General features: G+C 39.2%; 1 protein-coding gene across 1 annotated transcript in view; it reads right to left on the bottom strand.

The window, feature by feature from the left end:
• Rab3c (RAB3C, member RAS oncogene family) overlaps nucleotides 1-24,791 on the bottom strand; it is a 175,521-nt gene that overhangs the window by 81,856 nt on the left and 68,874 nt on the right. Inside the window, exon 3 of the mRNA XM_050160459.1 lies at nucleotides 7,798-7,916. Coding sequence (XP_050016416.1) covers nucleotides 7,798-7,916 — 119 coding nt within the window. The remainder of the gene's footprint in view (nucleotides 1-7,797; nucleotides 7,917-24,791) is intronic.

The following is a 24,791-nucleotide window of genomic DNA, read 5'->3' as shown; positions in this document are numbered from 1 at the left end:
GGATTCGTCCTGCTATTTGGAAACGAGACTCCCAGGTTGTGGAACAGCAGATAGGAATGCTCAGAGATGGAGACATGCCTTTTCTATTCCAGGAAGAGCAATAAAAGCGAGCATGGATAGACAAGCACGCAGATAAGGACAGTGCTGGTGGCAAGGCTGGGGAAGGGAGGGTAAAGTTTGTGGAGACTTGGGCTTAGTGTAGGAGAGGGGAGATGGGTTGAAGATTGGATCAGAGGAATGATCTCATTAAATTTGTTTCTTAAACATCTCACTGCAGTTGCTGTTCTGGAACATTTTGGAGACCGGACAGTAGGAGAAGCCAGGAGTCAAGTTAGATTGTTTCATGAATCCAGGTAGGAAAAGGTGATGGCATAGTCAGGGAGCAGCAGTGTGTTGAGTTGAATTGTTTCCTTACTGAACCTCTAAATATGATGCACAAGTTATACTCTCCATACCTGTAAATGTAACTTAATTTAGAAAAAGTCTTTAACTTAATTTAGAAATAGAATGATCAAATTAACGTGATGCCCTTAGGGTGGGGCTCATCCAATATGGCTATGACCTTGTATGCCTAGGGAGAACATCACAGATTCAGGAGCTTGCACAGAGCAGAGCAGTTCACTCACATCTAGTCAGAAAGCAGAAAATAAGATAAGAAGCAGAAAAAAGACAAGATATTTCCAAGTACCAACTCCCAGTGACCCGGTTCCTGGAGCAAGGTCTCACTTTTTCACATTTCCACGACCTCTCCAGACAGAGCCACCATTTGAGGACCAAGAGCTCACATAAACTTATGAAAAATATTGTCTAACACATTGTTTTTTCTGTTTAAACCACTCATCTTGTGGTGCTCTGTTACAGCAGCCCTCGCAAGCTAATATAGATGGCAGGAAGTACGAAGGTTATGAAAATCCTGTTGGTTGTCATTACTATGGCTTTGAGGTGGTGGCCAGCAGCTCTGAGTCATCTGTGGCACACCATTTTAGCTGACAGTGAGCAGGGCCACACTGTTGTCTTGTTTCAGCTCTTACACTATAAACATGAGCACCTTCCACATTATTATTTGTTGCCATAGTTTATATGTTTTGTGTGATTTTGTGTGTATTTGTGTGACTTTACTGTCTAAAGTGGTCCTTGCTAAAATACTGCTTGGGTTTCTGAGAACCACAAGGCTGTGATGTATCTTACAGAGAAAATATGTGTGTGAGATAAGGTTTTTCCAGGCATGAGTCATAGACAGCACATTGGTCATGAGTTCAATGTCAGCATTATAAAAATATATATGTTAAATAAAATGTCTTTTTGATAGAAACACACATAAACCATGGTTTGTGATGTTTGGCAAAATGCTATAATCGTGGAATTTTTCATCATGCCAGCACTGTTATGAGACAATTCAGTGATAATTTGCTAATTCAAACATAGTAATCTTGTGTGGAATAATTATGAGTAAAGAGAAAAGACTGCATTTCAAAATTCAATCTAAGACATAAAAACGTTCATTCTTTTGAAGAGCTCGATATGAGATCTGAGAAACTAAGATGAAACACCCAAGTTTTAGCAGGTGTTAATTAACAAACCAAACACAATCAAGGGAATCGTTATTTGGGTTTTGTTGCTGTTTGATCTGAAAAGGGCCATGAATTGATTAGGCAGTCCTTTGTCTTCTAAGTACAACTTGAGTTTAAGTTGGGGTACACGCATAAGGAAAGTTTTACTGATGAGTCAGATAAACAATAAAAATGGCTGCCATCATTGCCACTGTTGTTCACAGAGGTCCAGGGTGGGGCTGTGATAAAAGCTGAAGGTCAGACATCTTGCCTCAGTTCTGCCACTGCCCCTTCTGCGCCGTGGCAGAAAAGATTTAAAAGTTGAAAAGAGCATTCAAGAAGAATGAGTGGTTGTGAAGCAAATCGTAGCAGCCGCTCACTGGATCTTAGTTGTTAATTCAAGTGAAAATGTTTTTATATTAATACATCATCACCTTACGATTGACTGCTAGATTTGTTTGGGAGGCAAAGAAGGGGAAGAGCAAACCGCAGAGGAAGATAACATTGGAAGGAGACATCACATTCTGGTTCTAGGACATCTGTAGGGTATCCGAACTTCACAGAAAGAATTATTTAGAACTGGTGGGAGGATGGTGTTGGACTTTTATCCTCAGTCTGGTGCTGAAAAAAAAAAATCAATCTGCTCTCCAGATTTCCTGCCTGAAAAAGAACCCCTTATATTTATAGTTCTGCACTGTGTCATCAACGGAGAATGTAAATAAATGAGGGTGGGAGCTGCAAACCAAAGACATTCTCTAAGAAGAAATACTGCAGCCTGTGGTCCATGTCACACTTAAAGTCACGGATGCGGTGCATTTCCAAGACAAATTAAAACGCACAGTGAGGTAGGGCGGTGCCGCAAGTACAGCGTCAGACTTCTATAAGAATCTCGGCGTTCATCCACTGTCTATGTTCTTGGGGACAAGACCTACCTGAGCCCCAGAGGATGCTCTGAACACAAGCCATCCAAAAATCTCCCCAAGGGTGGCGAGCAGTTTTAATGGGGACCCTATTTTTCTGTGACTATTTAACCACTCGTTCATTTATTTCTTAACAAAAATTTCAGTGAAAGAATAGAAATAAAACACTTTCTTTCAAAACCGGTAGCCCTTGTCAGGCATTTAATCCCAGCACTGGGGAAGCAGAGGCATGCGGATCTCCGTGAGTTCGAGGCCATCCTGGTCTACAGAGCGAGTTCCAGGACATGCTCGAAGCTACAGAGAACACTTGTCTCGAAAAACCAACAAGCCAAACCAAACCAACCCCAAAGCAAACAAACAAACCAAACTGGTAGTCCCATTGCTCCTAATTTGAAACTGCAAATTTGAGCAAGGGGATCCAAGCACCTGTCTATATTTTAACTATATTACATACATTTCACCAAAAAGTTTTTGCTCTTGTAATATGAATGAACAGCCATTTCCTTCTGCTGAATTCTATTTCCTTTATACTAATGAAGTATTAGCATGCAAAATCTTCCTCCCAGTCTCTAGGTCAAATTTGAACAAATATCCTCTTCTGATTCTTAAGACTTAATCTCTGCTTCATTAACTACATTGTGTACACCCATTGTGTTTAGTTTATCATGTCATTTTTGAAATTTTACAAACACTAGGTAATTTTATATTTGCGCTCAGGGTGAACTTTGCTTTGTGTTAATTTTACAAAACTGGGCAATCTGGCAAAACTAAAGAAAGCACATTAATAAGTCATCAATAAAATTCTTCCAGAAAATTCAAAGTCACAATAACAATGTTGAGAAGTAGAATGGTGGTTTTGACAGCTGGGAAAACCAAAAGTCTAGAGAAACAAATATTAGCTTGACAAGTTGAAATGAGTTTTGGAGATGGAGGGCAGGAATGGCTGCACAGCAAAATTAATGCATTTAATGCAACTGAACTGTAATGTTCACTGCAGAATAATTAAGATGGTAAATTTTTGGTATATGTATTTTTTATTTTTTGGTTTTTCAAGACAGGGTCTCCCCGTGTAGCTCTGGTTGTTCTGGGATTTTCTCTCTAGACTAGACTGTCCTTGAACTCACAGAGATCCACCTACCTCTGCTTTCTGAGTGCTGGGATTAAAGACTGTCCTTGAACTCATAGAGATCCACCTACCTCTGCTTTCTGAGTGCTGGGATTAAAGGTGTGCACCACCACTGCCTGACTGGTGTAAGCATTTTGCCAGAATTTACGTGTTAGAATAATATAAGAAAACATATTGCATTTACTGTATTTAGTACTGGGAAAAATGAACATATTCACAACCTGGCTTTTGAGACAAGCGTACTCAGATGACAACAGTCTGTAGGTTATCTGGTGTGGGAAGTCCTTCCGTATAAGTGTTGCTTTTATTGGTTAACAAATAAAGAAGCTATTTTGGCCTGTGATAGGGCAGAATAGAGCTAGGTGGGAAAACTAAACTGAATGCTGGGAGAAAGAAGGCAGAGTCAGTGAGAAGCCATGCAGCTGCCCACAGGAGACAGACACCTCCACCAGAGCCCACTGGAACCTTGCCAGTAAGCCACAACCACATGGTGATACACAGATTAATAGAAATGGGTTAATTTAAGATTGAGTTAGCCAGAAATATGCTTAAGCTATTGGTCAAACAGTATTACAATTAATTCAGATTTCTGTGTGATTATTTTGGGAGTCTGGGAAGCTGGGACATGATCAAGTAGCCTCCCCCAACAGTTATCTGTGTGTGTGGTGGAAAGTGCAAGTAGAACATAGCTGTAGAGGTGAGGGTGAGGCTACCACCGCCCACTGTGAGCAGAGATGGAGTAGGAAGAGGGTAGAGGTGTATTGTAAAGCTGCGGAGAAGAGTTAGCATTTGGGCATGGCTTGGAAGGAACTTAAAATTTCAGACTATCACAAGAGAAGATATTCTAGGCAGAAGAGCAGATGTAGCAGATGCATCAGACTTCGGAAAACTGATGAAAGAACTGTCTAGCAGAAGCACAGAATACAAGGAGAAGAGTGTTAGGAGATGATGCCAATGGGGCGGCTTTGGATTTCATTGCAAACCAATGGTCTTGGTGAGAAATGGACTTCAGAATCACTCGTGGAAATTAGAAGACAGTTATGTTCACATTTCTCCTGGGAGATTTAGTTTAGTGGGTCCAGCATGGAGCATAGATTAATAGCCATAAAAGCTTCATAGTGATTTACTTGTGTTTCCATAACCATTATCACAGGGCATGAGAAATTACTGAAAGCATTTTAAAATAAGATAGATAGAGACGAGATAGAAAGTCCCTAAATGACAGTTTGAATTAAATCAATGAGAATAGAGAGAATGGAGAGAAATGTATTTGAGAGGTGTCAGAAAGTCAAAATTATTGGGCCTTGTGCTATGATAATCAAATGAACAAGATGCTAAACCTGAATCATATAACTGGGCTATGGCAGATCCAGAGAGAGAGCAAATATTGGAATAGACATGTCTGGCCTACAGCTGTCAGGATAGACACTCAGTAACTTCTGGTTAAATTAACACCAATAAATAAATAAATAAATAAGTTCCCAAAAGATGACTAGTTATGTAACTGTGGGTGTAAGAAAAATGAGTAAAATAGTAGTGGTTTTCTAATGGACTTCCTTGATTCTTCAGTTTTGGAGAAATCTAGCTGCCTGGAGTCAGATGGAACAGGGAGCTATAGGAAAATGTATGTAAATTCAAAAGAGACACAAAAGAAAAATGCGGAAAATTTGGGACATCTGGGCGAGGATCCAGAAAGAGTGGTTTCAGCTTTTCCCTAGAAACCATGTTAGAGTTACAGCAGCATCTGAGGTGCTGTGTCTGAAAAAGCCAGACTGGGAAAGTTCCAACTCAGGCGACAATGGTGACCCTATGGCTTTTGGACAGGGATCTTCCATAAACTTAAAAACCATGCTCTTTGTAAGAACCTACAAGCAGCCAAGGGGTAGTAGGATGAATTGAGAAGAAATAAATGTAAATCAAGAACATCTAAAGCTCCCATTAAGGATAGGGATAAAATATAACAATAAGAAACTAAATGAGGATAATCAAAGAAGGAAGGGAAAGGCAGTAGACATGTCAAATGATTCCCATGTTAAATACATGAATACACATGAGCTGGCCCAGATCCAGATAATGAAAATCAGATCTAAATTCATGGTCAACCCTGAATGATGCATTCTATTGCAACAAGCAGGAATTTGGTCAGGAAGGTGAACAGTTTCTGGTGAAGCTAAATGACCTCAAGGAACTAGAAGAGGATCTAGGAGGAATAAATATTTTGAGTACTTGGAAATGCAATAGCAGTTTACATACCAAGGCCAGACACTTAAGTTTGGGAACTATCTGATTTAAGTGATAAATGAATCTAGCGAAGTGAATAAAATGACCAAGAACAGGACGCAAGATAATGTCACTGTACCTGGCAGGAGGGATCAGAAAGAGAAGAGTAATTTGGAAAATATGTCTTTCAGAAGGATGGGGAGGGAGCACTAGTGTTGTCCAGAGAAATTTGAGGTAGAAGCAGCGAAGGCAATATGAATTTCCTGAAACATGAGAAAAATCTAAACATTAGTATGATGATGCTTGACTGACTGCTCACAGAGGGATGCTCAGAGAGGTAGACACTGATCATTCCTGTATCCTGTTGGTAGTAGAGCCATCAGTGTTGACTGTGTGGCTCCTGGTGTTACTGGCATTTCTATTTAATGATCCCAGTATATCACTATATGGTCTCTTGGTGGTGAAATAATTTATGTTGAAACAGGTGGACAAGAGGAGCTATGTACAAACAGTACCATAATGCTGATGCATGAAAACTTCAGTGTGAACACTTTCTGTATCCATACACAGGTCTCAGTATTTCTAGCAGAGCAGTCAATAACTTTTTGTAGGATAACGTTTGAACTGAAGCTGTGAATACAAGTTAGCCAGATATCACACAACTGTTCACTGTGTGGTCCTTGATGCTGATTTTTTTGTTTGTTTATTTGTTTGTTTGTTTTTTAAATCAAAACTCAACTCTGAATACAGATGTGTCTGTCTCTGGACTTTAGTGCCCATTCCATTTTTTTTCAGATTTCCTGGTATTTAACCTTAAAGTTATGGGTTAATTTGAGAACTTTCATTTTCACAATAGCCAATGCACTACAGAGAGTTTCTATAAGCCTTCTATGCTTCTTAGTGTAGGATAATTGTTTTTCATTTAAGTTCTAAAGTTGACTTTTGATAATTTATAACCCCCCTCTCTCTTTGATTTTTTTGAGACATGATTTCTCTGTAGCTTTGAAGACTGACCTGTAACTAGCTCCTATAGACCAGGCTGGCCTCGAACTCACAGAGATCCGCTTGTCTCTGCCTTCCAAGTGCTGGGATTAAAGATGTGTGCCACCACTGCCCAGCCTTTACCTGATGCGTCTTACAGAAGATGAACTGTGACTGTTTAGCATTTATATGTGGTATCTGCTCAGCCATCCCTGGAAACTAGGAACCCCATTATGGATCTTTCCACAAAATTCCCATTCTTTTAAGCCCTGCGCTGGAATTCATGACACGCTCTGAATTCTATCTATTCTGGGAAGCCAGGAAAAGAACTCATAACAGAAAGCCCCCTACTGCACATCACACTCATTCTGGATACAAGTATTTTCACAGGGACTTATGAAGCTATAAGTCACAAAGGGTCTGGGTCTGACCTTGTGTCCTAAGTCCTTTCAAATGCTCTGGTTTGAATAATATATTTAACGAAAGTACTAGAAAAAAAGGATAAAAGAAGATCTATTCCAAATGTCCAGAGAGAAATCTTTTGGGCTTTGCAAGCCACATGGATCCTGCTACTCACCTTGGCTTTTGTGGTGTGAAGGCATCACAGAGAATAAACAAATGATCTTGCCTGTGTTCCAATAAAGTTTTACTTAAAGAACAAGTTGTGAGCCAAGGTCCAACAACCTTAGTTTCTAGATCCCTACATTAAGTCAATAAACTTCCAAATTTTATTTACATTTTAGCAATGCACTCAATTCTATACAAGGAAAATTCATTGGATACAAAACACCGAAGTGAATAAAATAGAAAAGTCACCAAAACAACTTCTCAAATCACCCGACAGTGGTTGTGAGCATGACCAACTTTTCTTTGCCTCAGGGCACAAGTAGGATTGTAGTTCATGATAAACACACATAAGACATTGTCCCATAGCCACTGCTGTGGGAGGAATAAATTTTCAAATAGAAGACGATCATCATTTATAATGGCAGTAACTTACCAGTCTTGTACGGCATTGAAGGATTCTTCGTTTGTGATGTCATACATTAAAATGAAGCCCATGGCCCCTCGATAATAGGCTGTGGTGATGGTCCTGTATCTTTCCTGGCCTGCTGTGTCCTAATGAACAAAACAGTGACATCCTGTCATAAATGAGGCAAAATAATTTGGGGAAGTGCTTAATAATTTCCAGAGCAGTTACATCATCATCCAAAATAGTGCGTGGATAATGTACAGATGTTTCTTTCTTAGTTTCGCTTTTCCTATTGATGCTCACAAGTCAGCTCTGCAGTGCTCTGTGCAATTTCTCCCTCCTTCTTTTCCTCCCTCCTCCTTCCTTCCTTCCTTCCTTCCTTCCTTCCTTCCTTCCTTCCTTCCTTCCTTCCTTCCTTCCTTCTTTCCTTTTTTCTTCTCTTTTGTATGAATGAAGATTAAAGTTTACTCCATACCAGCCAGCATAAAGCTATACAAAAGAAAAGATTAGACCAATCTGAAATTGGTGACTCTTGACATACTTTTAAGTTAGAGGGATACCTCAGCTCCAACGCGATGCCTTTATAAATTGGCTGTCCGTGAATACCAGCTGGTGTGAGGACAAAAGGAACATGTTCCTACTTTGAAGTTCAGTGTCAGCTTGATTGGCTATGAGATGACAATAAAACACCTTCTTTAATGTCTGAGCTGGAGGAGCAAATGTGAGCTTGAATTCCTGCTCCTCTGTCCTAGGGTTGGGGGTCACGGACAAGTATCTAATCCTTTGTATATTAAACCTTTCTAAAGCTAAGCAAGTACTTTGGGGTTCCAGATCTGTTCATACAGCAGAGGATGCAAACAGGAGCAAGGGCAAGGTTTTATTCCTGAGACATCAGCGCCAATTTAAGGTTGTAGATGGGAGTACTATCTGCACAAGGCATGGCATGCGGCAGTGAAATCGGGACTCTGAGACATGAAAATCATCTAAAGGAGCTACCTATTCTCAACACTGCAGGAAGAGCTGGTTCCTCGGCTCACCCTATGGCTCCTTCTCTGTTCTCTTAGGATTGAAATCATCGTTTCTAATTGGCTTTCCCATTTCCCCCAATCTTTGGAGATGATGCTTAGCTGTTTCTCCTTTTATAAATTCTCTAGGAACCTGGCATTTTGAACATAAGCTAACCTTCTTTCTAACTTAGCATGGACTCTCTTCCTCACTTATCCCTAAGATGCCTCTTTTATAAATAAAGTGCACCCTGTATCCTTGTAGAACCGAGAAGGCCTTGAGGGAGAGTTAACTTGTTGGGTGAGGGAAAAGCAGGTTCCCATACCATCAAAATGGCATTGAGATCTCATGGAGTCCATGTTGGATTTTGGATTCCCCCCATAGACATCTTCCCAGTTAGATCCTAACATCCAGCTACACTGCAGAGAGAAACATAAGATTGTTCACAGTTCTTCAGTACTTTGTATGGCATGTTCTTCTGCCATTAGAGAGTCAGAGGGAAGTGACCAGAGGAGGCTGGGTTCAGTGTTTGTGTCTAAGTGGCACTAGAAGCAACTTAGCCTAGAGTGTGACTTCACAAGGCCAAGAAGAAGACATGCTTCTCTGGAGAAGGCTAAGACTGGTCGGATTAAGATCTTATTAGAGAAAATAAAGGTTCAAGTTTGGATGAAACAGATTAGAGCATTCAAATGCACAGCAATTAAGGAAGCTTTTAGAAGGCACTTCCAGTGGCAGAAAACAACAGAAAAGGAAGTCATAATAGAAAGTATGTTTGCATTAGGCCAGAGAAAACAATGATTCATATCTTTAATAGGGAAAGTGGTATTAAAATCATTAGGAAAACTATATATTCCAATTACAAGTGGCTAATTAGTAAGAAGTCATATTCTAACCATAACAACAGAAATAGAAACGTCCAAGTTATATTCTCAAATAATAAGAGTTTATTGGCAAGTATTTGAGTATTTTATTGTGCTTTGCTTAATGTTTTATAAGTATTAGGAAAATGTAGGTACCTGGGCTATCAGCTGCATATAATTGGAACAAGTAGAGAAACTGACTGGGCAGAAAGAAGCTAATGCTGAGTGCTTTTCTGTGTTCTCAGAAACTCATGAGCTTAATTTAGTTAACAATATAGGTAACCATGAAACCAAGATGAGAACACACACAGAATGACAGAGCCAAATTCCAGATGAGCATGTTTAAAGAGCAAGAAGTAGTCAAAGACATAGTAGGATGTTATGTCTCTCTGGGGAGCAGAACTCCTTGTTACTAGTCAGAGGAGATCGTTTAAAACCTTCCGCTGCTATCGGATTGTTTGGGACATATTATGTATGAATGCAGCTTACTCCCCACCCCCACCCCCACTGTCAAGTCCCTTCAACCAGCTTTCTTTTCGTTCTTGGCATAGACTGAATACCACAGGTGCAGGCAGGCGGTGCCATGCCAGCTCTCTTCCCAGCACAACACAGGTCGTCTCTCGTTTTGTCATTGAGGAAAACTGAAAACATACAGGAGTCACCGAGAAAGGTGACCCAGACCCCTGTCAAGCGTGTTTTCAACACAGCCTGCTGATAAATGTCTTGGAAAACTGTGGCTTCATCTCTCTGACCTTTTCTGGTGATGGTGCCCCCTTCTCACAGGATGGTACTTTTATTGTGATGGTAAAGACACCGTGTTGTCATAAAATGCTTCAGCTTCATAACGAGGCATTTTTTTTTAAATCATCGAGAGAACAAAAATCCGGATTCCATTATACTATACTTGAAATGTTACAGGAAGATGCTAGAAACCACAGGGTTGAAGTAATCACTACATATCAAAACTTGGGGGAGAGAAAGAGAAATAACTTTAAAGAAAAAAAAGAAGCAGAAAGAAGAAGCCTTCAGATAGTAGTTAAGACACACAGCAAAGGGTTAGATTTCCAGCATCATTCTGAGTGAGCACAGAAGCACAATCCAATTGAAAGTATTTGTCACTGAAACATACAGGCGGAACAAGAAATTGTACCAAAGAGGGCAAGTGTAGGAAGAACCACAAATAGGAAAATTCTCATCCTCCCCAATTTGAGGACAATTTCAACATTAAACCTAGTCTAACACTCTCACGCCAAGCTGCCTCCCTGCTGGCTTTGGTATTGAAAACAATTTCAGAATTACAAACTTAATGCCATTTTCTTACCACTCTACAGGGAAGAGGAAGGCAGGAAAACACTTCGTTCGTTACATTTGACATTTACTAATGATGACAAAAGGTTATATTCAAAATAATGGAATATTTTATAATGTCAAGTGCCACTGCCGCAATTAAACATGAATAGCCCGGAAGATAGTGGGCAAAATGGCGTCTGTCCTCACTGGGCTCAGACATCTTAGTGTTGTTCTTCCTCCTGGTTTACTAACAGCTGGGACTATCTGTTGGTTTTCTGTAAATGTCATCGTCTCATGATTAAAAAAAAAATGTGATTGGAAATCCCCCCTCCAACCCAGAGAAAACAGTGACTGGGAAAGTGACTACGAGATGAGGAATGTTTCCAGCCAGCGTCTTTTCCTCTCTTTATAGGAAAAGAATATCTTTAGTTAGTTCAAATATTTTGCTATACAAATATTGTTTTCAGGAGTCATTTTTTTTGATGTAATGGTGGGTTTGGTAGCAAGTGCTTGACTATCTGTCAAGAAAAGACCCGCAAAATGGAAAATAATAGCGGCTTGATAAAAAGTAGCTAAGAGTTCTTTCAATGTGAGCTGGACCATTTCTATCTTTGGTTTTTTGCCTTCAGTGATTTCCCCAGCGGAACTCTCTCTTAATTGCATGCACAGCACTTCCAGAGCTTTCTGAAGTCAAGCAGAGATAATGCACCGTTTTAAGTCTATAGAAAAAGCTTTCATTTGCAAAGTATGGGTTACCGCTGCGATTTATTTCTTATTTCTATGCTTATTTCCATACCAAATTAAAGGGAAAATGGAATGACCTATTAGCAAAGAAATGTAACGCAAGATAGCCACAATCAAAATACATTTATTAAAAATCTACACACACACACACTTAGACTGAAGAACAGAAAATAATGGCAAGAGATAAAGCAAACATTTTTAATAGATGAAGAAACCAAATCAAACTTCATTAGTATTAACTGAATGTCAAAATAATTTAATTAAAGTAAATGAAGTCATATATAATAATGCAATGGGAAATTAAGAGATTGGGCTAAGGTAGGAACACTGTAACCTAAGACATAAAACCTACTTTCACCAATGAGTAGCCAAATGAGCACAAAGAACGTAGACTAAGAATCCAGTCATTCAGGTAAGGGGTGATCTTTTAACTAATATGTAACTACACTTTTATCTCAAAGAATTGTTTGGAATAATCAAGAAAGATTAAATTATGTTAGTATAGCTTAATATTACTATTGATTCATACATCTACCCAATAAATCCCTAATAAGCATTTATTAATAGTCAAAGAAGGTAAAGATACATTACATATATCCACTCTAGGTAGACTTTGAATCCTGCAAGATTTTTCTCACTAAAGAACTTTATTAAGCAGAACACCAGTGTTCCAAAAATAAAAAAAGATCAAAATTGTGAAAAATATTTGCAAAGTACCAGGCATCATAGTGATTTATAATTGTGACAGAGACAGTTTATTGAGAGATGGAGTCCTTTAGTTCAGTGATTGTTATAGATTCGTTATCTTGGAGTTTTCATTCCAGGCCCTTGTATGCGACTTTATTTAAAAAAAAAAAAGTCCTTGCAATGCAATCTAACATAAGTGATGTCATACAAGATCAGGTGGTTTCTACTCCCATGACTACAGTCTTCATGAAATTGGAAGACACAGGGGCTGGTGAGATGGCTCTTTGTCTAAAGAATATATACTGCTCTTGTAGAGGACCCAAGTTCAATTCCTCACAGTTATCACAGTCATGACAGAAAGCTTCAAGTGCCTAGAACTCCAGCTCCAGGGGGATATGATACCTCTGGCATCTGAAGACACCTGCATCTACAGGCACATACCCGCTCCCCTGACACACACACACACACACACACACACACACACACACACACACACACACACACACGCAATTAAAAATGAAAAAAGGTATTAAAATAAAAATAGAGCCAAAGCACAGTACACATGAATAAGAAAGCTATAAAAGCATGGAATGGGATTGGAACACTGCACCTGCAAAAAAGGGTATGCCTAGAACTGCAACCTCTCTCTTGAGTCTAGAGGACAGGCAGGGAAGATCAGCTCTCCTAGGCGGCAAGACGCTGCACCACAAAGTCAGATTTGCAGCATCCAGAAGCCTGAGACAATGAGTGCCGGTTGTTTTGTCCAGTCAATTTGTGATGCTTTAATAGGCTGCACTGGGAATGAATGTAGCCACTGATCCTGATTTCCTACCTTCATGAGCAGAGCAAAAGCAATATAAATTTCATAGCTATCTGCACAATGCTTATTAAGTTGCTGAAGAAAAAAAAAAAAAGAAAAAGGTAGCCTTACAGAGAAGTCTAAGCATAGCTTTCCTGCGATATCAGGAAAGACTTATGCTTAAATTAGGTCTGGACTGTCTACCTACCTATTCTAGTAATTATGTCCCATCAGAAAACTGAACAAAATTATTTGATGTGATAATACTAATGTATTTCCTCACATTAGAATTTTTATCCCTATATGATTGAGATACTGTCTAAAAATAAACAGTTAATATCATAGCAATCAAGGAGAGCCAGTTCCCTTAAAAAGCAAAATAATGACTACACATCTTACTCTATAATATGTTACTTCCCTCAAGATGTATTTAATTTTTCATTCCTACTAATGGGCATGAAGCAGCATTCGATTTAGTCTTATGAGAAAGCAAACAAAAATAGGAGTTTTAAATGTTTTATGCCCTCTTGCTGCATATTTATTTGTGGAGTGATATATAAACTTTCTCTTTATCACACTTAGTCATCCATTAAAGCAAAATTTATAAACCACTTTCCCCTGCTGTCCTTGTGCAAGCAACCGGCATGAATTCACATACTCACACATTTGTTACACACAGATCCGTGAAAAGGAGCCCACATTTTAGAAAAGAACAACAATAAGATAGTCTCTAAACACTCCTTTAATCAATCTAAGTGGTCTCCTAACCTATATGGGAGATCTTATTGATCAGATTTAACTTACTATAATGTTTAGCTCTGAAAACCCAAACCTTCATTTTACAGTTGCCTCTACTTCTAAGTAAAGCCTAATAAATTCAGCCCGAGGCAGAAGGATAAAACTTGACCTATTATTTCATGGTAGGGTTGCCATGGCAATTCATCTTTCCTGGCAGAGAGGAACAGCCATATATAGCTCTTTTACAGGGGGTCTTTGACTCTGCTGTCAGTAACACCCCAATATAACTCCCTATTCCATAATTCTGCTTAGAGACACTTTTTAGTAAACATGACTTAAATATTTAGGTGAACTCTCTTTATTATATTAATAAAATTCACAACCCAGACAGTAGAAAAGCATTTTTTCATGTTTCTTTGAAGGAGTTTTGTTTTTCTATGATTGTTTGGCACAAAGATACAGAGACCCCATTTTTACTTTCTAATTTATCTTTTGACATGCTTCTTCCCAGTAGGATTTTGATTATACTCATTTTTTTTAAATCCTGAGGCTTAAATACATAAATGCAGACAGTTTGGAGTTTTCAGTCAAGGTAGTTAATTCTTCTTCTTCGCAGAGCACAGTACAAAATGCTTGCATCTGATCAAATGTACAGGGCTTACAGAGGAGCAGGCTTGTGTGTGAGACTTTTACCTTAACTTGGCCACTAAGATTCAAAGAGATTCCTCACAAAGGATGAAGTTTTTATTCAACACAAGCTCAGAATCCTGGCTAGTTGGATGGTCCCTGTGTCTCAAGCAATGGGCCTGTTGATCTGCACTGAATAGGAATAATTAGTACCTTGAGGACAGCCAATTAGAGAAGGAGAGGCGGAAGAAAGAAAGAAACCCCCATAGGTCAGTGTTATGGATATGTTATTTGAGCTTCTCTAGGAAAAAAAAAATAAACACTACAGCAAGGACATGTACTGGAGACAAGTTGTAGTTAACCTACCTCCAGAAAGCCTGACATACAGCTAAGTATTGAGAAATAGGAGGTATTCTCACAGGGGGAAGGGAGTTGAAGAAAGGTTCAACTTCTCTTGCTTGCAGTTGTGCAGGGGGAGCCCTGGGTGGCTCCCTGAAGCTGTTACACAGAAAACCAGCACTGTGCTGTGGGACAGGGGCCTAGAAGAAGCCAAGCTAGAAGTGCAGCTCCCTGTCTGTCTAGGTAGGTGGGCGTTTCTCATCTTTCAGCACTCCTTCAGTCCCTCACAGGGAAAGGAGGAACAGAAAGTACAAATGGCTTCACAAACCCCTCTTCTTGTTTCACTAGCAGTCTGGGAATCTAGTCTGTTTTATCAAACACAAATATGAATGCCAAACGGAATATAAAAATGGTGATATCAAATAGATTCAACAATTTTGAGCTATTGGTTTTGTTTTTAAGTGATGGACTCCATTTATTTTTACTTTAAGAGAAGCTTTAGCTTCTTGTCAAAATTGAGTAAAAGGTAGAGAGACTCTATATACCTCCTTGCCACCCATACCTAGCATCCCCCACTATAAATACCCTTGGCCACAACAATGCTTTCATCACAATCTAGGAACCTACATTAACATATCATGTCACTCAAGGAGCATAGTCTACCTCAGAGTAATCTGTGATGCTAAATACCTTATAGAACATATCTGTAATGATGTGTGCCTACATGTATCCTTACCTTTAAAAAAATGTTCTTCACTCTAACTGATCTTGTTTTAAATGTAAGAAAAGTGAAAGGGAACCTATGACATAGACTCAGATCATAACTCCAGAAAGGGTATAGGAAATTGGGCAGAACATTGCTATAAATAGTGACCCACAGTGGAAATAGGTCAGGGAGCGAACACATGGACACTTGTTTATCCTTTGGAAATTTGTCTATCAATTACTCTCCAAAGGACTCAAACAATGTTGTGAATATTGCAGAGATTCTGCCTGAAATTTGAGATTTCCACAGGTTCTAAGAATGAGCAATATAAAGCCAAACTATGATATAAGACAAAGGAAAGGTTACTAAGGTTAGAGCAGCTTTCATAATATGGAATGGAATAAAAAAAATTAATTCATGACCTGATACAGCTACATGATTTTGGGTACCTAAATTCCTTTGTGTTTTCACATTTTGGTTGAAATAGCGACATTGTTTACCTTCTCTATGTTGTTGGGATAATCAAATAGTATCTCATGTGTATTAAGTTCTAAATAAATGGTATCCCTGCAGCAGCAACGAGTGAATAGAGCAAGGGCTTCTGTAGTTAGAACAAATGGAATCCTACCATACCTCTGGGATGCAAATGCTGGGTGACTTTAGAAATGTCCTTTAACCCCTCTGAATTGGTTTCTTGATTTTGAACATGAAATAATACCTCAATGAGTCGAACCAATAAAGAAGAACAGATTCTCTATTCATTATAAGATAATAGAAATATGACAAGCCACATTAATAAGACCCAAGAATTGAAGCTATCCTGCCAGATCCCGACAGGAAGTATGTGAAAACAAAGCTGGACATATCAATAGAACACTATTCCTTACTCATCCATCTCCTAGAGGAGAAGAGAAAAGAAAGGCATTTGTCCTTCAGGATCATCCAGTATCTGCATGCCCTCTTTTCTACTTCCATCTGCCCTGCCACAAAAAGCGAACACTATTCAGAGATGAAATGCTCAGTTAAACTCCTACCATGATTATCAACTGGTACTGTTCTTTGATTTCTCGAAGGATTTCTGCTCACTTTGATTTCAGCGACTACTATGATCTTTAATGGAGCAAAAGACCTGATAGGTTACAGGAGTCCAAAATTAAAGCAATTTCTGCATTTCAAAGCTATTTCAACTGACCATAAGAAACTTAAACGTGTGGTGGATGGAGTCTCTGAAATATAAAGGGAGACAATGGAGCATGAGCATGTTGAAATCAAATGCTAGACAAATAGAAGTGGCTGCAGTGTCTCGTTGTATACAGCACATAGGAGGATGGAGCACATAGCAGCAGCTGTCTGTGAGGCAGATGTGACCATCATGAGATTGATAGGGTTGTCTGGGAAACAAAGGCAAAAGAGCTATCTGAGAAATTGCTGGCAAGGGAGCGAGCAAAGTGGAGAGCAGACAGTGAGCACTGTGGGACTCCAGGAGCACTGTGGGGCTCAAGGTCCCCTTCACACTGCTATGTCATTGGTGGATTTGAAAATGTAAAACCAGATAAAAAAAAAAAGCCCCAAGAACACAGCACTTGGAATCAAGTTAAAGATACTGAAACCTGGTAACAGCTGATAGATGGAATAACATCTATAGCATTTATTCTAGAGAACCAGGGTCACGTTCACTGCTCTCAGAAAAAGCAAGCCTCTAAGAGTTACAAATGAACCAGCCCTACAATTTCTAGGTCAACAGACAGTAAGAGGAGGAAATCAAATAATAAGAAAGGACCTATGTTGATGTATGTCTTCACTAGAAATGAGATAGGTTCTCTATAGTGTATAAAACGTTTAAATTAGGAAAACAATTTTATTTATTTTTTTTTAAGGTATGGCCTTTCTGTGTCTTCCTGGCTGTCCTGGAACTCACTATGTAGACCAGGCTGGCCTTGAAAACACACAGAGATTCATCTGTCTCTGGCTCTCTAGCGTTGGGATTAAAGGCGTGCCTCAGGACACCTGGTACTTCAAATTCAAGAAGAAAGGTTATCTAGGACATATAAAATTATTTTGGGGGGAATAAAAGGCACATATAAGCAGAATTTAGGGGTTTAAAAAGGTTTTCATAGTGAAGCATTACCTCATGAAATTGCAGCGTCGCAAACAGAGCAAATCAGCTGAAAGCATTTTAGGAAACATCTAGCAGCTCAGAAAAGCATTTTCTCACATTTCAGTTTCACTGTCAACATGGTTGGTGGATTGGGGAGCCAGGATGCCCGTTCTATCATTCAACTTCACATTTTCATGCAAAACGTCCTTCTAGGGCTCCTGTGCCAGACTGTGTTTTTCTTACTGTGAAAACAGACTGTGTTGCCTGCGAAGCTTGACGGGAAAATCAGAGAATCGGAGTAGAGGTCCTGGCACCTAAGGACCCTCTGCAGGAAACACTAAGCATCTCCAGCTGGACATGGCTTGGGCTGGAGTAACCAGCCCGAGAGGATCGTGCTGCGCTAATAAGGCTACACTGTGACCCCTGTGTTTTTCCCTCTGCTCCAAGCAACAGGCTACAAGCACAACCTGCTGAGTTACCTCACAGCGTGAGAAGCAGGCAGATGGGCAAGAGGGTAAGGCTGCCTTTGATTAAATTCATCATACTTCCTGGAAAGATGAAGGAATGGTTCTTGGAACCCAGAGATGTTACAAGCTGCTGAAAAATGTGACCAGAAGGAGGTTTCTTTTCTTTTGCAGTCACCCACTAGAATTCTGATGGTGCTCAGAATTGGTCTGGGATGCCCTCTTACCTCTGCCTTTCGGGGTAATAGTAGGATACCAACCCCTTCTCACCGGTTTATTTATAGATTGTATTCGACAGCAACGGGCAGCAGTCTCAGAAAGTTCTTCCTAAACAGGCTGGGCAACTGAATCTGGTGATCTGCACATTCTGATGCTAACAATTTTACCAGAGGGGGATAAGGAATGGTACCCTGGGACTGAATGATGCGGTTCATCTCCATGGTTTGAGCTGGGGACTTTGGGCAAATCAGTCAACGTCTCCACAGTAGTTTCTTCAACTGACAAACGAAGCTTTTGAAAGGAGAAGGTTCTGATGGCTGCACATGTTGTCACATGTTGGTTAGCCTGGACTATCGCATGAAGTGGAACATGCAAGCTGCCTCATAGCTGCTCTTTACTTTTGCATATCTTCTTCATATACATGATCTGGGTTTTTAAATTCTTAAATGTTTCATATAATAATGAAAATATTAAGATGGCATCTCATTTGGAAGACAATTTTCAAGATATGGCTATAAATCATTAGTTATAATCCTGTTTGAGATAACAGATAAGAAAATAAATATATTTGTATAAATGACTGTGCTTTTCCAAAACATTACCCTTTTGCTCAAAAAACTAAAAATGATGGTTAGAGTTGCTTGATTTGCTAAAAGTTGATATGTTTTACAAGTTACTTCTGCCAGAAAACCTGCTTGTGAATAAAATGTCCAAAGTGGTTAAACAGTAAAGATATACAAATAAATAAATGTAAAAGGTTGCAATGAAAAAAGATAGACAGAGATGGTTGAGATGGTTCCTGGAACCTTCTCTAAGTTGACTTTACAAAGAGATTAAAACTATTTTTTCCCCAGCGGTGGCAATGATTACTCAAAATCAGAAGCTTAATAATAAAAAGTGTATCACTTAGTGAATTTGATAACTTGTTTACAAAGAAACTTATTCATTCTACAAGATATTTGACTATAAGATGTAAATTATTGATAATATTGACTTGAAAAAATAATAGGGTAATAGAAGGGTAATGCTGTAGATAATTTTTAGTAACTACATTGGATATTAAATATTTGTGCAAGAACAAGGTCAAATAATAGTGATTTTAATTTGGGAGGCAGGTAAGAACTTTTAGGCATAAATGTTCTGAAATTAATAGCCTAGAAAAAGAGAACTATCAGATCAGGAATTTATTTTACACAACTATTTTAATCACTGTTTTCTCCTGTTTTGTTTTATTCATTTATTTAAATTTTTTATCTTATAAGGTAGGATAAGAAATGAGGAAGACATACTTTGGGGCTGGGTGCTCAAGGCAGAGGCTGAAAAACAGGCATATCCAGAGGGCGCTTGAGCTGTATGGAGCAAGCCTAAGGTTATCACCTTACAAAATGGAGCTGAAACTGACTGATCTCTACCTAAGTTAGTATAAAATCAATGTTTATTATAAAGTACGGCCAAAATGAGTTATTCCCAAACACTTCTGTACTTGGTGTCTTATTTATGCTTCTTTCTAGATCATTCAATGTTGCTGGTGCCTGGTAATTTTTGTTTAAATTTCCAAAAGTTACCGAAATTGCCCTAGAAAGACACAAGAATAAAAAGGCCTCTCTTTTATATTCAAGGGACTGACTGAAAATTGCTATCTAGCACCCACCCTGCACTAGGAGCCGCATGACAGCAAGGAGGGGTGGACTGAGCCATAGCCAAATGCAGCCAAGTAGCAGGAAGATGGGCACTCAGGCATCAGCACAGAGACATGTAAAATTCAATTTGTTCTGTTTCCAGATACAAGCTAATTAATTTAGGAATCACAGGACACCTTTCTAAAACGAAGCGAGCCAGAGAGAAAGAGAACATACAGGGAACATCGGGGGAAAACAGTACTTGGGAATAAATCATTTTATGCATGGAACCCTAATAGAGAAGTGAGTATTGTCAAGCTGCATTCCACAAACCCAGCTGGGAGAGACTCTTGCTTCCCTTTACAAGATGACTTCTTTTGGCTTTACTGACAACCATAAATGTTCACTAAAACATGCTTTATAAAAACCCTGCAGATATTGAACTCAAGTAGATCTTACTTCCTTTCCTGATAAAAGTAACCGAATTTCACAGTACAAAATTTATGATCAACATTTTTAATAGTTTATGGATAGAATGAAAGAATTAAACTCTTTTTTTTTTTTGGTCTTTGGAGAGTCCAGACAACATGGGCACTGGAAAATTCTAGACCCAGAAACCAAGGAGATCCCATTACTCTGAAGTTTTCACAATCACCTTGGAGCCAGGCTTCACTTTAAAGCCCAAACTTAAGAAATTGATTTAAAGATTTGTTTTCTGAAAGTAAAGTAGCAAGGATTAAAAGAACATCGAGCATGAGGAAGCAATGGCTTGAACTGGTCAGTCCAACTGAAAAGGCAGAGGATGCTTGGGGAGGGAAGGAAGAACAGGGAGACTGTGGTCTGTGTATCAGAAGTCTTCTCTCCAGGTTCGAGTCTGTAATATGTAAGATGCGGCCACTTCATCTTGTCAGTTCCCTTGATTATAAAAAGGCATGTCTGAGTCATATATATTTTAAGATCTTTGTCTGCCATATCTAGAGAATCAGGGGTCAGGACTTTTCTAAAGGAATTGATTTCTGGGGAGAATTTACATTGCTACTATTGGGTCCCTACAGAGCTCTTTTGGTGGACTTATTTTTAAAGGTTGTCTTAGTTTTGCAATGATGAGCAGACTTTACTAAGCACTGGACAAAGCTAAAAGTAGCAATCCCTGCACTCTTTACTGATGACTGATTGAGAAGGCTTCTCTAGCCATGGGTACCAGTGATTGCCAGAGCCCTTCAAGAAACTCTGTGGTGGGTGATCTGTGGACTGCCCATTAAAAATCAGGCTGAGGGCTTGAAAGAACTATATAATTTCTCTAAGATTCCATTGAGTGTTGAGAAAACTGCTTCATGGAGATGTTAAGTCACAATGTTCAATCCAAATTCAAAGTCTGGCTACTACCAAGATTGGCCATTCTAGAGGCCACCTATTATTTCTAGATCATCCCTTTCTTTCTTTATTAACAAATGTTTACATTTCTCTTTCTCATAGGAACTCACCTTTAGTTACTATATATCATGAACATCTATTAAACTACCATAAGGCTTGTCCTGGATCTTTTTAAATCAAAAATTGCTGGTTTATAACCCTTATTCACCATTTAGATCAAAGCTTCCCAAAGCTGCAGGAGGTTCTATAGAATTAACAGTATTGTCAAAGTACATCGAGCTAGATTTTAGAACAGCCCCACCCTCAGTGGGGTCCTGAGTCACAGGATGAGAACCATTGTAAAACTGTCAGAAATTGAGTGGAGTTTGTCATCATTAGCAATTATTTTATAAACATTCTCTCTCTTTTTCTCTTTCTGCATGTGTGTGTTCAAATTGTTTCATGACAGAAATATATATATATATATATATATATATATATATGTTGATCATTGATTGAGATCAGAAAAGTTTTGAAATTGTTGCTTGTCCCTTGGAAGTCATGAGTGCCCAATAAAGAATAAAGGCCAGATTAGATTTGCATATGAGGAAGAGATCACTCTTGCTCTGTGATGAGCAGGGAAAAAGGTTCTTCAAAGTGTCTCCTGCGGTTCTCAAATGTGAGAGTGGACAACGTGGCCAGAGGGGTTTTACTAGTGTGACTTCCTTAGGGGTATCTACATAGAGAGATCATTCTGGATCATTGAGGAGTCTGAGCTCATTGGAATATCACAAAGGTCCTTAAAAGGAAGATGGAAGGCACAAAGAGCAGAAATGCAGCAATGATATCAAAGAAGGGGAGGTCCAGACCAAAGATGCCAAGCTCTGGAGACTTTGGGGAAGAGTCCGGGAGCTCAAGAAAGCAACTAGGTGTCTGACCATGGGATTCTCTTTGGGATCTCCCTTAGAGCACACCACCGCAGGGCTACGTTGGACTTCCCATCTCCAGATTGTCAAGACGAGAAGGTTAAGTGTTTCAAGTCACTAAAGTTGGAATTACTGTGTTACCAAAATATAACTAAAACAAAGTTTGTAAGAGTAGACTTTCTGGCAGGAAACAAAAAGCTAAAAAGTATGTTTAAAAAGAGGTGACGGCACTATCCTGGAGAGAAGGGCTGTGGTAACTAAGCTGGAATGGAAGAGGCTATAAGGGACTTTTGAGGTGTAGTTGGTAAGATTGGTTTCCTTCTGCCCTTGAATAACCGATATTATGATTAGAAATTATGACAATACACCTAAATGACCAGATTCTTTCTTTTCTTGTATTCTGAGTAAATCCCATGTACAGGATCAATAGCACTAACCCCTGGAGTATGGAGCATGGAGTCTGCACTGACAGCAAGCTTTCTTCTTTCTCTTTGGATTGGGTATTCTTGTTTTGGGGATTATTTCTCAGTTTATGTCACATTCATATAAGTCAGAAATTCCTCGGTGAGATTTTTCTGGCATTCATTAATTAGTATTTACTAAACACAAGAGAAATCCAAGCTGTCCTATGAAGCAATTTATCACTGGACAGTTAGCTGAGATCTATCGACTGGCAATTACCGTTGTTGTTACCCACTGTTCCGCTAAGTCTGCAGTTAACGTCATTTTTAGCTCAAGTCTAGCAAACTCGTATCTGAAAAGAAACAGTGACAAAGGAGCCAACTGGCGTGCAACCACCGTCCACCTGTCTGCCACACACTGGTGCTAGAAATATAAAGCAGAACTTCGTATAAAATCAATCCTGTTGTGGCTCTTCGTCCTTTGAAACTTGGCATAAAATATGCTTTGGAGAGCGAATGCATGTTCTGCGAAGACAGCGGGCTATTTTCGTATCTAGTGGGTGGACAAATGAACCGCGATCATTTCTAGACAGGCTTTAACTCGTGAAGGACTACAGAATGATGATCTTCCCCACTAACCGCGAAAGTAAACAAAGACAATCACGATGTCATTTTTAGGCACTGGAGAACTGGGTGGTTCGGGTTGTTAGCAGCATAAAACATCTTTGGGTTCTTGGCCACTGAGCTAGAAATTATTTTGAGATTTAAAACCTAAAGATTTTTTTTGCAACTCTATTTTGAGGATTATTGGGCTTTTTACCAAAACTGGTATGGTTGCTGGAAAGACCTTACATACATTAGAAATCCTACCTCCTTCCAACTGACTCTGTTAGTGGTGTTTGTCCTTCCCTGGACAATTAGATGGACAAAGAAGTGACCTGCTATTTATAAATAGATTTCTATGTTAAAAGTATTGACAGTTATCTTCTTTTCACCTTTATTGTCTGATTTTAGGACAACTGGGTCTCTGAATTAAACTTGACCCTGTGTGTCATGTGGGTCAAAGAAAAGTGCAGGTGGGAGAGGCATCAGTAAGGCAGGTAGAAGCAAGCACATGGCACCACCTAATGTATTAATTGGATGAAGGGTTGTCATAGCTGATGCTGGAATGATGCTTCCTCAGAGAAGTTTATCTCAAGATAACTGGTTTCTACTTTTCAATAAACATGACGCCATGAATATGTTGCCTTTTTTTCCCAGATGGAATTTTCAGGCATAATTAGGTTAAGAACATTGACGTGAGATTCTCTGGCCTTTCTGGGTGGGTCTTATCTAATCCCTGAGTGTTTATAAGAAGGAGAGAAGATTTCAAAGAAGAGAGAAAGCACTGTGTTGCTGGCTTTGAAGACAGACAGGGCAGGCGCACAGAAAATGCTAGTGGCTGCTGGAAGCTAGAAAGGAAAAGACTTTCCCCCCAGAGCCTCTGAGAAGACTCACAGCCCCACAGACCTATGCTAGCCATCTGACGCTCAGAAACGTTATCTAATACGTTGATGTTCTTGAAGTTATTAAAGTTGAAGTGATCTGTTACTGCAATGATGAGAAATGCATACACTGTCCTGGTGAGATCTGTTCCTGTGCCTAGCTGTTTGCAGATTCAGATAAAATGCAGATTGAATACAAATAATTCTGAGTTGCTCATAACAATGGAAATAACAAAGGCAAACCTAGTTTTCACAATGAAAGTAGCATAGTCATACGGGAAAGAATAAGACTCTCAGATGAAACAGAAATTGATTGTTATTCTTCAAACTTCGTGTTTTAAGGATTTAAGAATTGTCAGAAGGGAAATAAATTGCCTATAATAATTTTCTGCAGTCCATGGGAAAGTTTCTGCTAATATTTCCTAAAGTGCACCTTTCTCTTTGCTCATGGTAGATTTTATCTATTTTTAGACTTCCCTCCTGTTTTAGAAGATATTAGAAGAAACTTCCATTGGGCACTTCTCTTGCACATGCACTCATAAATGATGTTTTTTAAGATTTATTTATTTATTTATGTATACAGTGTTCTGTTTGTAGGTATGTCTGCAGGCCAGAAGAGGGCACCAGATCTCATTACAGATGGTTGTGAGCCACCATGTGGT

The sequence above is a fragment of the Alexandromys fortis genome, unplaced genomic scaffold (assembly GCF_014885135.2).
Source record: "Alexandromys fortis isolate MF-2015 unplaced genomic scaffold, M_Fortis_MF-2015_v1.1 scaffold_76, whole genome shotgun sequence".
Lineage (NCBI taxonomy): Eukaryota > Metazoa > Chordata > Mammalia > Rodentia > Cricetidae > Alexandromys > Alexandromys fortis.
This window is presented reverse-complemented; position numbering and strand designations above follow the sequence as displayed.